Source organism: Podarcis melisellensis (genome assembly GCF_964234715.1).
Source record: "Podarcis melisellensis genome assembly, chromosome: 13".
In the NCBI taxonomy this organism is placed as follows: Eukaryota; Metazoa; Chordata; class Lepidosauria; order Squamata; family Lacertidae; genus Podarcis; species Podarcis melisellensis.
Genome location: NC_138545.1, coordinates 36,849,248 through 36,863,705, shown reverse-complemented (window position 1 = coordinate 36,863,705; position 14,458 = coordinate 36,849,248). Strand labels below are relative to the sequence as shown.

The 14,458-nt window shown below is 47.5% G+C and overlaps 1 protein-coding gene across 4 annotated transcripts in view; it reads left to right on the top strand.

Moving 5' to 3' along the window:
- HDAC5 (histone deacetylase 5) overlaps window positions 1-14,458 on the top strand; it is a 113,449-nt gene that overhangs the window by 84,772 nt on the left and 14,219 nt on the right. For all 4 annotated transcript variants that reach the window (XM_081883846.1, XM_081883848.1, XM_081883847.1 and 1 more), the window contains 6 exons: window positions 925-1,147; window positions 2,324-2,535; window positions 3,688-4,008; window positions 5,721-5,886; window positions 6,893-7,026; window positions 13,981-14,101. In XM_081883846.1, the coding sequence (XP_081739972.1) occupies window positions 925-1,147; window positions 2,324-2,535; window positions 3,688-4,008; window positions 5,721-5,886; window positions 6,893-7,026; window positions 13,981-14,101 (1,177 nt within the window). The remainder of the gene's footprint in view (window positions 1-924; window positions 1,148-2,323; window positions 2,536-3,687; window positions 4,009-5,720; window positions 5,887-6,892; window positions 7,027-13,980; window positions 14,102-14,458) is intronic.

Here is a 14,458-nt window from a genome sequence, read left to right as displayed (position 1 = left end):
AGCCCCCCGCGACCCTCTCCCGGCTGGAGAGGTGACGCGCGCCTATGGCCGCTGCTCCCTGACCTGCTCTTTGGGGCTGGTGGTGGGCTTCCCCCGCCAGCCCCAAAGAGCAGGTCGAAAGGAACCTGAAGCCTGGAGAGCGAGAGGGGTCGGTGCGCACCGACCCCTCTCACTCTCCAGGCTTCCAAGGTAGCCGCCTGAACGCACCTTAAACGGCACCTTGTTTAAGAACGGGAAAACAAAAGGGGGAAAATTCTCCCACTCTCTGCGCAGAGCCTCCTGCCGCTTCGCTGAAGGGGCGCTGGGCAGAGAGCAGAAGAATTTTTTTCCCTTGTTCTCCCCCCTCTAAAACAAGGTGCGTCCTATTGTCCGGTGCGTCCTATGGTGCGAAAAATACGGTATATTAAAAATTACTGATTTGGTTATACTGTTAGAAATACATAGATAATTATGAAAATATTGTGAGGTTTAACAAGTTAACTGTTCATATTCGGACAACTTTTCTGCTGTACTTTATTGGAAGGAGAAAAATAATCATTTCCTTAATAACAATTTAAACATTTTATTTAACTAAAACAATAACATTATAGCATATGTATCCACGTTTGTTAACTGATGTGGTTAAACATTTTTTTTAAAAAACCAACAACTTAGACTGAGTTTTAGCACACATGAAAAACTTTAAACAAATCCTTATTTTCTGCTGAATAGCCTTTGGACTCTAATGGAACTTAAATAGAAAACTATCTTTAGAAATATTTATCCTCCAAAAGCATTTCATTTTAAAAATCCGATTTAAATTTAAAAAATCCAATTTAAAAATCCGATTTAAATTTAAAAAATCCAATTTAAAATTTTAAAAATCTGTTGTTGTTTTTTTTTAAAAAAAGCATTGATTTTTATCCACCCTGCTTCCTCCATTAGGCCTCCCCGAACCTTTCCACGCACCAGGAAGCCGAGCGCCAGGCCATCCAGTCGTTGCGCCAGGGCGGGGCCTTGACCAGCAAGTTCCTGAGCATGTCGTCCATCCCCAGCTGCCTTCTGGGGGTGGCCCTCGAGGGCGAGACGAACAACCACGGCCATGCTTCCTTGCTCCAGCACGTCCTCCTCCTGGAACAGGCTCGGCAGCAAAACACACTAATTGCTGGTGAGTGTGGGGAGTGATACTGGCAACATATTGGTGCAACACACAGATGAGCTTGTACAGGGTGGAATGTAGCATTTATCCACTGTTGTTGGCCGTAACCAGTTGGGATGTGGGGTGGCAGGAGGGTTGCTTTGCAGCGGAAGTCAGTGACATCATCAGAGGAGGCAGCTGACATCATCAGAGGAGGCAGCTGAGTACAATATTCTTCCTCTGGTAGAAGGTGGCACCTTTCTAACTGCTGTTTCCATGTGACCTGCCACACACACACATCACTGGTAAATAGCGGGAATTGTTGTGAGGAATAGGGAAGTTCAAGCTCACAAATCAATTTGTGCGCTTGCGCTGCTGCAGAAACTGTGGCAAGAGCAGTCCACACCCAAAAATGGAAAGACTGGCTTATGAAGATGATGGAATATTCTGAGATGGCTAGACTTTACTGTGAGAATTAAGAGAATAAAATGAGGGGGGGGGGGGAGATTTCTCTGAAGAATGGAAATATTTTGTGGGGTAGTTGAAAAAAATATCACGGTTACGTTGCAACGTTGCGGGCTTGGCGGTACAGCAACAGATGAGAACTTGTAGTTTAACCATTAAGAACTAACGTATATAATGGATGAAATAGCACAGCAGTTTTGTAAGGGTATAAAAGAACACCGTGGGCGGGAAGTCAATGGATAGGAGAGATTCATCCTGATTGTATGTAAAGCCAAGCCAAATAACTTTATTGTGCTAGCCGTTGGCCATGACAGATTTGAATGATAAATAAATACAAGCAAAAGGGGTGCCACATCACAAATAAGAGTGTCTATTTAGATCTCTGCGTCTCCCTCACAGTTCACTGCTATATTGTCCAGGGTCTTCTTTTTCCTCATTTTGGCCGCCAAAGCGAAAAGGGCAACTTTACGAGTCACGGACACGTTTTCATCGCTAAAAATGCCCTAGGGCCTTCACTGCCGGGGAGAGAATTTTAGATGAATTTGTAAAATTTGAAAATTTAATTTAAAATAGTATTTATATATTTTTAAAAAATGCTGCCAGAAACCACCTATATGAATGAAAACAAACCCTGAGGCCTAGCGACTTGGCTTGTGGCTTTTCGTTTTGAAGCGGACTGCAGTGGTGTATTGTCGAAAGTGCCTTAACGATCGCCTCCCTCTCTCACCCCCCCCCTTACAGTTCCTCTGCACGGCCAGTCTCCTCTGGTGACGGGGGAGCGCGTCCCCTCTACCCTGCGGACGGTAAGCAAGCTACCTCGGCACCGCCCGCTGAGCCGCACCCAGTCGTCGCCGTTGCCGCAGAGCCCTCAAGCGCTGCAACATTTGGTTGTACAGCAACAGCATCAGCAGTTCCTAGAGAAGCAGAAACAGCAACAGATCCAGCTGGGAAAGGTGGGTAGAGAAGGAGACGACAGCTCACTTATCACAGTTGCACGTCAGATGGCCCTGAATAATAATAATAATAATAATAATAATAATAATAATAATAATAATAATAATTTTATTATTTATATGCCTCCCATCTGACTGGGTCACCCCAGCCACTCCAGGCAGCTTCCAAGATGATAAAACGTCAAACATAAAATACTTGGAAAGCAAGTGAGGCCCCAACTAAAAGAAGATCGGCAGCTTAAGTTTGACAGAATATGCGCAGCTTGCAGACTTAACGTATAGAATAAGAGAGCAAGAAGGGCATATGTTTAAAGAAGACTGGAATATGTTTATCGCGTATTTGGGAAATAATTGTTTACAGCAGAAAACGCTGGGAGCTTTAAGATAAATTCAGCAGTGTAGATAATCTTTGACAGATGTAATAATGGAAAACCGATTAGAATAGTTTTTGTAAAATATGTATGCAGGCGTATGAGATACGCAAAACGAACCGTGGAAAGAGAAGAAGGGAAGCCGTTGATATTTTAAGTATGTAAAATGTTTATTCGAAATTGTAAAACAGAAAATTTAATTCAAAAAATTACACATAAAAAGACTTCCCATTGCAGGGCTGCCTTCAGACGTCTTCTAAAAGTTCTGTAGTTCTTTAGCTCCTTGACATCTGATGGGAGAGCATTCCACAGGGCGGGCGCCACTACTGAGAAGGCCCTCTTCCTGGTTCCCTGTAACCTTGCTTCTCACAGTGAGGGAACCGCCAGAAAGCCCTCAGAGCTGGACCTTGGTGTCCAGACTGAACGATGGTGAATATAGTGGCTGCTTTATGGTAGGCTGATCTAGTGCAGTGTGGAGAAATGAGAGGCTTGTCCTTCCCCCCTCCACCTCCTTGCTGAGCAACCCCTGCTCCCCGGGACTTAACATCCTTCTTGACACCTCCCTTTTCTAGTATAGGGGATTTGAGTTGCACAGGTATTTCTGTCAAGTTTTCTTTCTGCTACTAGCTGAGGAGGCTGGGCCTCAGAGACACCTTTCGGTCTGAGTGCTGGTTCCCTGGTGGTTCAAGATCCCCCCCCCCCAAATACCAGCTGCAGGTTGCCCATTACGGCTCAGCATGTTCAAGTCCTCTTTTCCTTTTCTCACCCACTCCGTTTGCAGATCATCACCAAGACCGGTGAGCTGCCGCCGCCCCCCACCACCCACCCGGAAGAGACCGAAGAGGAGCTGACAGAGCAACAGGAGCCCTTGGGCCTAGGCCTCAGCCACGGGCCCTTTGTGGTGGACGGGTCAACAGAGAGCGAAGGCACGCAGGATGACCTGGAAGAGGAGGAGGAGGAAGGAGGCGGAGGAAGGGAGGAAGAGGAGGAAGAGGAGAGCGTGGTGGAAGAGCAGGGCTGTCTCCGATTGAAGAACGAAGCCGGGGAGAACAGGCTCGAAGAGGAGCAGGAGGTTGAGGAGCTGGGAGTGACTTACAGGCAGGTGAGGCCGCCGTACGAATCCGTTGCCGAAATCTGTGCGGGAAGAGTCTCTTTCGAAGGGTGGAGGCGTATAAAAAGGAGGGGTGGCTTGAAATCCCACCCCATAAATCGGGGGTCACCTGTGCCCGCCCCCTCAAACATCCACAGTGTAGGAGAGACTTCCTGCTCTGTTCCTCTTTGCATCCATGTTGCGATGGGCTCCCATGGGACTTTTCCAGAATTCCAAATAGGACGACCAGGCCAGGAAGGTTGCCTGTCCCAACCTTTCTCGTTGGGCTGATCTACCAGGGCTGCCCTTAAGTTCTTACAAGGAAGTGGAAGATAGCCAGTCTCTCCTTTTGAGGCTAGATGGCGCCTCCTCTCAATCCTTTCAGCTCTCTTGTTCTGCAAAAGAGGGCATAGAACTAAGGTGGCACAGGAGCAGCAGGCAAGATGAAGCCCCAGAGCATTGGGGAAGCTCGCTGCCAAAGGACATGAGCCTGGAGAAGGAGGCGGAAGGCCGCCTCCGGCCCCCATCCCTCACCCCCATACACCCACGCCAGCAGTGGCGAAGACTCCCGAAGAGAAAGTGACTCATTTCCCACCTCTCTGCCACCCTCCCTTCTGCCCTTGCTTATGTGCATCCCTTCCGCTTCCCTGCGTCCTCCTTAAGGATGAGTCACTTGTCTTTCCTTCTTTCATTTCTTCTGCGCACCTAAATATTTCATCAGCCTCAGATGTGTGTTTGGCAGGCAGATGAAAGGCGCTGTCTGCAGGGGTGAAGCAGGGTGGGGGTGGGGAAGAGGCTTTGTAAAGAAACTGGAAGAGGGTAGTGTGGGTTGAAAAGAGTGTAATCTTGGAAGCTTAGCCAGGAGAGCAACGTGAGCATTTCAAGGGGTCTGTTGGATGTAACAGTTATGGGGAAACTTGTCTACAGCAGTCCAGTGGTTAGGGTTGATGAGAGATGTGTACCACAAATAAAATCACTGTTAGCTGGAAGAGCATTTTATCGTAGGCTCATACTGTGAATACATACTATGAATACATATCCTATGCCCAACCTCGATTCAGGTTTGCATGTTGGGGTCTGTGACCATCTGGCTCACGGTGGTTGCTGGAAATTGCTGTATAGGTTGCGGTCAGCCACCAGTGTGTCCAAAAAGCTTAGTCCTTAGAATCCCATCTCAGAGAATTCAGCATCCCAAGACTCTCGGCTTTGATGTTTTGTTTTTCAAAGCGAGTTGCCCTCCTTTTTGGCAGCGGAAGTAGGCTTGGGTGTGCAGAACAGCAGCTGGGGAAGGGGGCGGGCACAGGACGAGCAGGATTTCAGCTGGGAGTAGTGAGATCTTGCTACCCAACTTGGCTCCTTGCTTCTCCCCAGCAATAGTTTGGAAACGGAAAAGAAGTTAAACCAAACAGTCATATGCCTATGTTTGCGGTGTGTATAATTTATTACAAGCCACAGCTGTTCGGAGCACACAGCATGCAAGTCACTCATAGTGTGCAGAAATCCGAGGCTTCAAAGTGCAAAATGTATGCAGTTCTGTATGTACTGGGAGGAAGTTTTCACACAAATTGATCAGCGAGCACAGTCTGCCTCATCGGTGCCCGTACAGTTTGGCTAAACCTGGCCACATGTTTTAAGCCGCTTAAGTATTAAGGTAACAGAGCCATTTGAATGTTCTTTCTCTCCCCCCCTTTTTTTGGCTGTTCTCCTGCACACAACTCTGGCAGGTGTTTGCAGATGCACACCAGCTGCGGCCCGTTCATCTCTACCAGACGCCCCTGAGCATCGGCACGCTGGCCCACCAAGCCCTCGGCCGCACCCAGTCGTCACCTGCCAGCACTAGCCTGAAGAGCAGTACAGCTGAGCCCTTGGTCAAGCACCTTTTCACTACAGGTAGGAGCCGATACAGACCCCTTTCGCGGAGACTGGAAGGCAGGGGGAGAGAGCCTTGGGTGTGTGCAAAGGGGGATATACCTGCCCATCAAGAAGCAACGTTCCCTTTTCTGAAATCTCCTGTTCCGGGTGTGCAAAGAAAAGACATTCTGCACATGCTTGGGAATATACTCTTTCGTTTACTACATCTCATCCATTTCAGGGCTCTGGAGCTGATGAGGTCTGTGTCAAATTCATTCTTTTCTGCAGGGCACATCTCTGTCAACCGCCGCTCAGGCTGAGCCTGGGTGTGCTTTGGGGCAGCTTGATGTGTTGTAGGAGGAGCCTTGCTTTAGTATGGAAAGCTGGGATGTCTCTGGTTCTTTGGGGGTCTCTTTGGCCCAGGGAGTTCCTTGCCAGGATTGGTCAGTGGTTGGGGCAGGCCGAAGACATTTGGTGACCAAGGCAAAGTAGAAAACGGCGCCTCTCCCCTGGTCAACAAGGGGAGTAGAGCCTGGGAGAGGTGGTCTTGGGGCCAGAGGCGTAAAAATATTCAGTTTGCTTTTGACTTTTGTCACAGCAAGTTTCTCACTCAGAGCTCTCCGTTGCTTAGCAACTTCTGATTTGGTTTGCTACCTGGGCTCCTTCAGTAGGGCAGGGCAGTCAAAGGAGCAGGATTTAATTTGTACCAGTCACCCCCCATTTATTTAGCCCTGTGTTTTGTGTTGACTCATATGGAATACTGAATGCAATTGAGCATGTGCAGAGTGTGTTTCCTTCCACACAAAGGACATGACTGACTCCTGTACTCCACGTGTTTTTTGAGGGGGAGGGCAGAATGGCTTTCAGCGCGGAGAGTGCAATTTCCTTTGAACTCCTGCACCTTTAGTTCCAAAAGTCACTCAAATTAAATCAAACCACTGGTGGCTTGTGAATCATTCCAGCATTGCCATGATCTCACTAGTTTCCCTTCTCTTTCTCTCCCCCGCTCCTCCCCACTATCCTTCTTTCCTGCCCTCTCTCACAGGCTTAGTTTATGACACTTTCATGCTGAAGCATCAGTGCACATGCGGAAACACTAATGTTCACCCAGAGCATGCTGGGAGAATCCAGAGTATCTGGTCCAGATTACAGGAGACAGGGTTGCTAAGCAAGTGTGAGGTAAGAATCTTCAGAATGGAAACCTTCTGCCAGCAAATGGTAAGGCACCTAACAAGGCCTTGGGTTGAAAGGGTGAGCAAATTTTAGGGCAGGTGTTTCCCAAACTTGGGAAACTCTTGGCTGTTCCTGGACTACAGCTCCCATCATCCCTAGCTAGCAAGACCAGTGGTCAGGGATGATGGGAACTGTAGTCCCCAAAAAAAAACAGCTGGAGACCCAAGTTTGGGAAACACTGTTTTAGGGAATGGTTTTGCAGCGTCAGGACGCCCCCCCCCCCGAAACCTGGAATGTCTGATTAACAGGATCATTCCCCACCCTGAAGCAAAGATATATAGGTCTGCAAAATCACAACCAACATCTCAGGTGCAGACGAGTGTGTGCGTGTGCGTAAATATATACCACACACCCGAAGGATAGGTCCTATGTACAGTGGAACCTTGACTTACATACACCTCATCTTGCAGGTGTTCCAAATTGCATCTGCGGCAAACCCGGAAGTAAACACTGGGTTTGCCGCGATTCACTCATGTGCGGAAGGGGCTTCTGCCATCTGCACGTGTGCAGAAGCGGTTGCCACCGTCGGCGCATGCGCAGAAGCACACTACCGCCGAATGCGCATGTGCAGAAGTGGCCGTCGTCTGTGCATGTGCAGAAGCACACTACCGCCGAATGGGTATGTGCAGAAGCACGCTACCACCGAATACGCATGCGCACAAGTGGCCTCTTCTAGTGTCCCGTTTTGACCAGCGGACGGACCTCCGGAACTGTTTATGTCCGTAAGTAGAGGTTCCACTGTATATAGACACAGTGCTTTCTCCAGAATGGTCCAGTGCGTCCCAGGGAAACTCAACACTCTTACAACGTCAGTTCCTAGTAATGCGCATTATTCTGCAGATAACTAAGAGTGAAGGAACAAACCTATGATACCCATTTCTGTACAATATGAAAGCCCACGTTCCTGCATGAAAAACATATATGTTCTTCCCCCCCTCCCCATTGCTCCCTGCCCCCCAGTAATTTTCAAGCAGGTTACTTTGTTACGTTTTTCATGCAGGAACGTGTATTGACTTTATAAGAGTATTGACTCCCCCCCCTGGGCTGAACACATCAGTTATGCATTTGAACGTTCCTGGGGAAAACATCTATGCAATCTCTTCATGTCTGCCACATCTTCAAATTTAGCTATGAGGGTGAGTCTTTTTGCTCATTTACTTCCTTAACACTTGCAAACTGGGGCAGTGGGGTGGGGGTGGGGAAGCTGTGCAGAAGTGATATCTCTGCATGTAACAGGTTCCTTGAGTTCCTGAGAGAAACTGGGTTAAATCCAGTGATGGGGAGGTTGTTGGCCAAATTGCATAGGGCCCTGTTTGGGTATTTTTTTGTTATCAAATCTGCCCTTTTGTGGAAAGATCAAACACACAAAACAGGAGTCTTACGGCAGAGACTAGTCGATTTATTGTGGCATTAGCTCTTGTAAAACAGAACCCACTTTGTTACGAGTTTTCCTGGTAAGAAGAACGGAGACTCCAGGTCAAACTAATAGTTGTTTAGGGATTCAGACCATGTGGATCTTAGAAAATGTGCTGTTAGATACAAATGTGGCATAATACATTATTTGACCATATATACTCACGAACAAGTCTGCTTTTAAAACGGGTGGATTGACTGGCCTCTTGTTGACTTCTCAGCTACCATGCATCACGATCACACACAAATATGTGCATTAAGTCTCTCTGACACAAGGCCAGATGCTGTTACAGTGTGATCATTTTTTTACGGTTCACTTGCTGGTCATTCTGTCTTTGTATTTTGATACGTAAAGAGCCTGGCTTTATTTTCCCAGTTCACTAAAATAATTAATTGATTTCATTTACATCCCACTTTTCTCCTAAGGGGTGTGTGGGGGTGTGTGTGCGTGCAGGTCCTACCCAAATCTCCCTTTTATCCTCGCAAACACCCTGCGCCATAGCTTAGGCTGAGTGAAGATTTGAATTCCTGCCCGCCCAGGTTCTAGTCCCAGCACTTAACATGACTTACAAGCGAGACTTCCTTGATTCATGCATAACAGCCTACACTGATAATGCAAGCCAGGTCTTTGCACTAAAGCCAGCAGGAAGAGGGTGAAGGATGAGGAAGGAGTGCCAGCACTCCTCCTTGGCTTCCGATCTGCGCCATTACGTAGTACTTGCAATAGATCATTGTGCTTCAGTATTATGTTGTATTCTTATAGCCTGTGGCTCAAGCAAACACACCCCTGAATCGTTTTTTTTAACTGATTGTAAAATAAGAAGTTGCATTATACCAGATCAGCCTGTTAGTCCATCTAGCTCCATCAGCAGTGGCTTGCTGGGCTCTCAGAAAGGGCTCTTCCTTTCCTGCGAGCTGCAAACTTGATCTTTTTGGGTGCAGATAACCAGTGACTAGGAGGGACGTGGGTGGCGCTGTGGGTTAAACCACAGAGCCTAGGACTTGCCGATCAGAAGGTCGGCGGTTCGAATCCCCGCAACGGGGTGAGTTCCCGTTGCTCAGTCCCTGCTCCTGCCAACCTAGCAGTTCGAAAGCACTTCAAGTGAAAGTAGATAAATAGGTAACGATCCGGCGGGAAGGTAAATGGTGTTTCCGTGCGCTGCTCTGGTTTGCCAGAAGCGGCTTAGTCATGCTGGCCACATGACCCGGAAGCTGTACGCCGGCTCCCTCGGCCAATAAAGCAAGATAAGCGCCGCAACCCCAGAGTCGGCCACTACTGGACCTAATGGTTAGGGGTACCTTTACCTTTTTAACCAGTGACTGAGCTTGGGACATGCTCTCACACTGAGCTATGGCCCCTCCCTCACCAGTGACATGGCACATGTAGCAAACTAATTTAGGCCATATGTGAAATCACCCAGGTTTGTTGTGTTGTTGTGCCCATGCAGGGCGATAGCGCTGCCACCATCACTGACTCCTAGGAATAGTCTATGTACAGTGGTACCTAGGGTTAAGAACTTAATTCGTCCTGGAGGTCTGTTCTTAACCTGAAACTGTTCCTAACATGGGGTTCCACTTTAGCTAATGATGATGATGATGATGATGATGATGATGATAAATAATTTATTATTTGTACCCCAGCCACTCTGGGCGGCTTCCAACAAAGATTAAAAATACATTAAAATATCACACATTAAAAACTTCCTTGAACAGGGCTGCCTTCAGATGTCTTCTAAATGTCAGGTAGTTGTTTATCTCTGACATCTGATGGGAGGGCGTTCCACAGGGTGGGTGCCACTACCGAAAAGGCCCTCTGCCTGGTTCCCTGTAGCTTTGCTTCTCGCAGTGAGGGAACCGCCAGAAGGCCCTCGGCGCTGGACCTCAGTGTCTGGGCAGAACAATGTGGATGGAGACGCTCCTTCAGGTATACTGGGCCGAGGCCGTTTAGGGCTTTAATGGGGCCTCCCGCTGCCGCCGTACCGCCACCACACAATTTCTGTTCTCATCCTGAAGCAAAGTTTTTAACCCGAGGTACTGTTTCTGGGTTAGTGAAGTCTGTAACCTGAAGCATCTGTAACCCAAGGTACCACTGTAATCAAATGGATCAGAGTTTTCCTGGAAACCAGGAGTGTGCCAAAATGGACAAGAGAAACACAGGAATCGAAATCAGGTTATTTGACTGCTTCTGAGTCTTAAAGCGTTATGGAATTGATGTCAGGGTGCTATCACAAGTGATGCTAAGAATACCTCTCTTGTCTCCAAGTGGCTTTATGGAAAAAACAACAACCACAACCTTGTGAATATGGTTGATGGAGCGCTTGAAACAGTAAACATCCACTTTTAAAGTTAAAGCGACAGTCCTTGGAAATGTGGCTGTTACTCAATTCAGGTGATCTAGGTCATCCTTTTGCCACAAACTAGACATTATCATTTTGTCAGTTTCCGTGTTTTCACCATAGCAACGGTAAGGTCTCTTCCTAAGGACGTGACCTCTTCTCCAAAGGTGCAATATTTCTAAGAGTGTGAAGGCGTTAAATGTTTGAAGATGCATGATGCAAGTGGGTGTGAAGTCATTCTGGGCAACTGAGAGATTTTAAAAGTACTTGCATTTTCTTCTTCTATGAAAGCACCCTCAGTTTATAGCAAAGGGGTGTTCTTATAAGCCTGATAATGGCATTCTGGATTCTGCTACTTTTATCAGTTTAGATTCCATGGCTCACAGAGCGATCCTAGCCATGTCTGCTCAGAAGTAAGCCCTATTCAACTCAGTGGGGCTTGCTCCAAACTAAATTGGTTTAGGATTGCAGCCTATCGTAACTCCCCCAGAGAACTGGCGATGCACAGGTATCTATTTCACCAACACCCTTAAGGTAATGAGCAAGCTTTGTCTTCACCAACCTTACTCTGCCTGGTGGAAGGACACAATGCAAGGAACAACACAATCACATGCATTTTATTATGACCAACTATAACAAAAATGCAGGGATACGGGTGGCGCTGTGGGTTAAACCACAGAGCCTAGGACTTGCCGATCAAAAGGTTGGCGGTTCGAATCCCCGTGACGGGGTGAGCTCCCGTTGCTCGGTCCCAGCTCCTGCCAACCTAGCAGTTCAAAAGCACGTCAAAGTGCAAGTAGATAAATAGGTACCACTCCACCGGGAAGGTAGATGCCATTTCTGTGTGCTGCTCTGGTTTGCCAGAAGCGGCTTAGTCATGCTGGCCACATGACCTGGAAGCTGTCTGCGGACAAACGCCGGCTCCCTTGGCCAATAAAGCGAAATGAGCGCCGCAACCCCAGAGTCGGTCACAACTGGACCTAATGGTCAGGGGTCCCTTTACCTTTTTATAACAAAAATGCATACTTGAATATCTACGGTGGAATATTTACGATCCAGAGTGTGCTCACTCTGGATGTTACAGGAAAGCTATTGAATACTAAGATGCAAGCAGCGTACTGTTGCCATGCCATTCGGATGCTTTACGCGGTTTTCCTAGTTGCACTGACTTGATGCTGTTAACCTTCCCTGGCACAGAAACGGAAAATAGACAATCAGTTGTACAAAAGCAGGTTCCAGTTAGGCCTCTTTGGTCGGGATTCAGCAGTTCTTCAAGGGCAGTGGAATTCCTGCCTATCCATCCCTTCACTGGTTCCTTGCCTTTTCTTCCATTGCATGGAATGTAACTCAGTGGACTCCGCCACTTAGTTGGAGAGTCTTTGGCGGTAGATGGGTTGTTTGTCATTCTTTAAAGTAGCAATTGCTCTGCCAAGTGTTTCATTACGTTTTTAAATCATTGTTAGATGCTTCTGCTGGTGGCTTGGGAAACCCAGCCAGATGGGTGGGGTATAAATAATAATAAACCATCATCATCTCAACTAGGGCCAGGCCTTTTCAGTACTGGCCCCGACTTGGTGGAACGCTCTGTCACAAGAGACTAGGGCCCTGTGGGACTTGACATCTTTCCGCAGGGCCTGCAAGACAGAGCTGTTCCGCCTGGCCTTTGGTTTGGACTCAGTCTGACCCTTATGTTTCCCTCCCCTTATGGTTTTGATCTATGGGTTACTATTAAAATGAGGCTGCATTTTAAATTTGATCTTATCCTGTATTTTAAATTGGGTTTTTAAATTGTAATTTTACTGGTGTTAGCCTCCATGAGCCCGGGGAGGGCGGGGTATAAATAAAAATTTATTATTATTATTATTATCATCATCATCCTCATCATCATCATCTTGGGCCTAGGTTAGCAACTAGTATTGTTTATGAGACACTATCAGTGTGGGGGTGACATGGCCTGAAGACCTGCTACCACCCCTGTCTAGACTCAATCTCCCTGTCCATGGGGTGGAGGGAGGGGGGTGCGGTGGGGGCGGGATGCCCCCGGTTTTCACCACTGAGGGGGGGGGGTGACACAATGCCACAGGGGCACTCACCGCGGGGCTGTTGCGTATTTAGCAGATTAATTGCGCTGCAGAAAGCGTGTTGGGGAGACCACACGTTCAGGAAACAATGAAGAAACACAAAAATATTTTTTGCTTGGCTTTAATTACAAAAACAAAAACTTCTCTTACATTAAATTACATTACATCTGTAAGTATGACCCATCCATTGATCCATTCACCAGGGTACTGAGAGAGGTACACACTGCTCTTTATATACAGTGGTACCTCAGGTTACATACGCTTCAGGTTACAGGCTCCGCTAACCCAGAAATAGTACCTCGGGTTAAGAACTTTTGCTTCAGGATAAGAACAGAAATTGGGCTCCGGCGGCGCGGCAGCAGCAGGAGGCCTCATTGGCTAAAGTGATGCTTCAGGTTAAGAACAGTTTGAGGTTAAGAACGGACCTCCGGAACGAATTAAGTTCTTAACCCGAGGTACCACTGTACTATACCCAATTGCTGACACAGCTTAAGTAACACAACTTAACAGCACCTGCTATACTGCTTCACAGCTGTAAAACTAGGTCATGATATTTGCTCTGGCCTTTAAAGAGATACACATCTTGTGAAACGATAATGAACCTTAATATTTAAAGAAAGCATTCAACAGGGGCCTGCAGCGTGCCTGAGCCATGTGTCTCTCCTGGGAGTGATGCGGTGGCTTGGCGGCCCGCCCCAAACGGTCCACCCGCCACCTCCCCTTCAGCTGTGGGGTAGCTGAATGGGAGGAGGCAGGCAGACTCCTCAGAGCCCCTGCAGAGCGTCCTGTCCCAGCTCACCCCACTGCTGTGGGCCCCAGGCGCCCGATTGGCTTGCTCCGCCGCTGTCCCTGTCTCCTGTTACTGCTGGTTTCCTTGTGTTGGCTGGGCCTTTGCCACCACAGGCTCCCCAGCAGTACTCCAGGCTGACATTTCTCTAGATAGAAACTGGCATACAATTAATACTTCTTAACTGTGACGCATTGATGAAAAGCACCTTCAGAAGCGAACCTGATGTTGCTTCCGGAGAGCGTCTTCTGCACTAATCTCCGTCTCTTCTCTTTGCTAACAGAGGATTCGTGGTCGGAAAGCAACGTTGGACGAGATCCAGACAGTGCATTCGGAGCATCACACGTTACTATATGGAACCAGTCCGCTGAACCGGCAAAAGCTCGACAGCAAGAAATTGCTAGGTACAGTGTCCGGCAGGTCACATGATTCTGTTTCTCTTGATTCATAATTTGTAACTATTTCTTTAACCATGATGTGTACATGATATTGTATTTCTCTTTGTAGTAGGCAAAGGCAGAAGATTTTGGCTTAAGTTTGGGGAAGAAGGCGTATAGTCCATTGCAAGGCCTTTCCAGGTTCCCCTCTAATAGGCTTTAAGCAAATGTTAATTTCTGCTTTAAACTTGTCCTCTACATCTTTAGGGACTAGAAACTTTCTCTTCATATAAAAGCTGCAAGTATTCCTGAATTCGATGGATGAAATGGGAATTGCCCTGTGATTATGGCAATAAATAGTCATCTCTGAATACATACATGCAC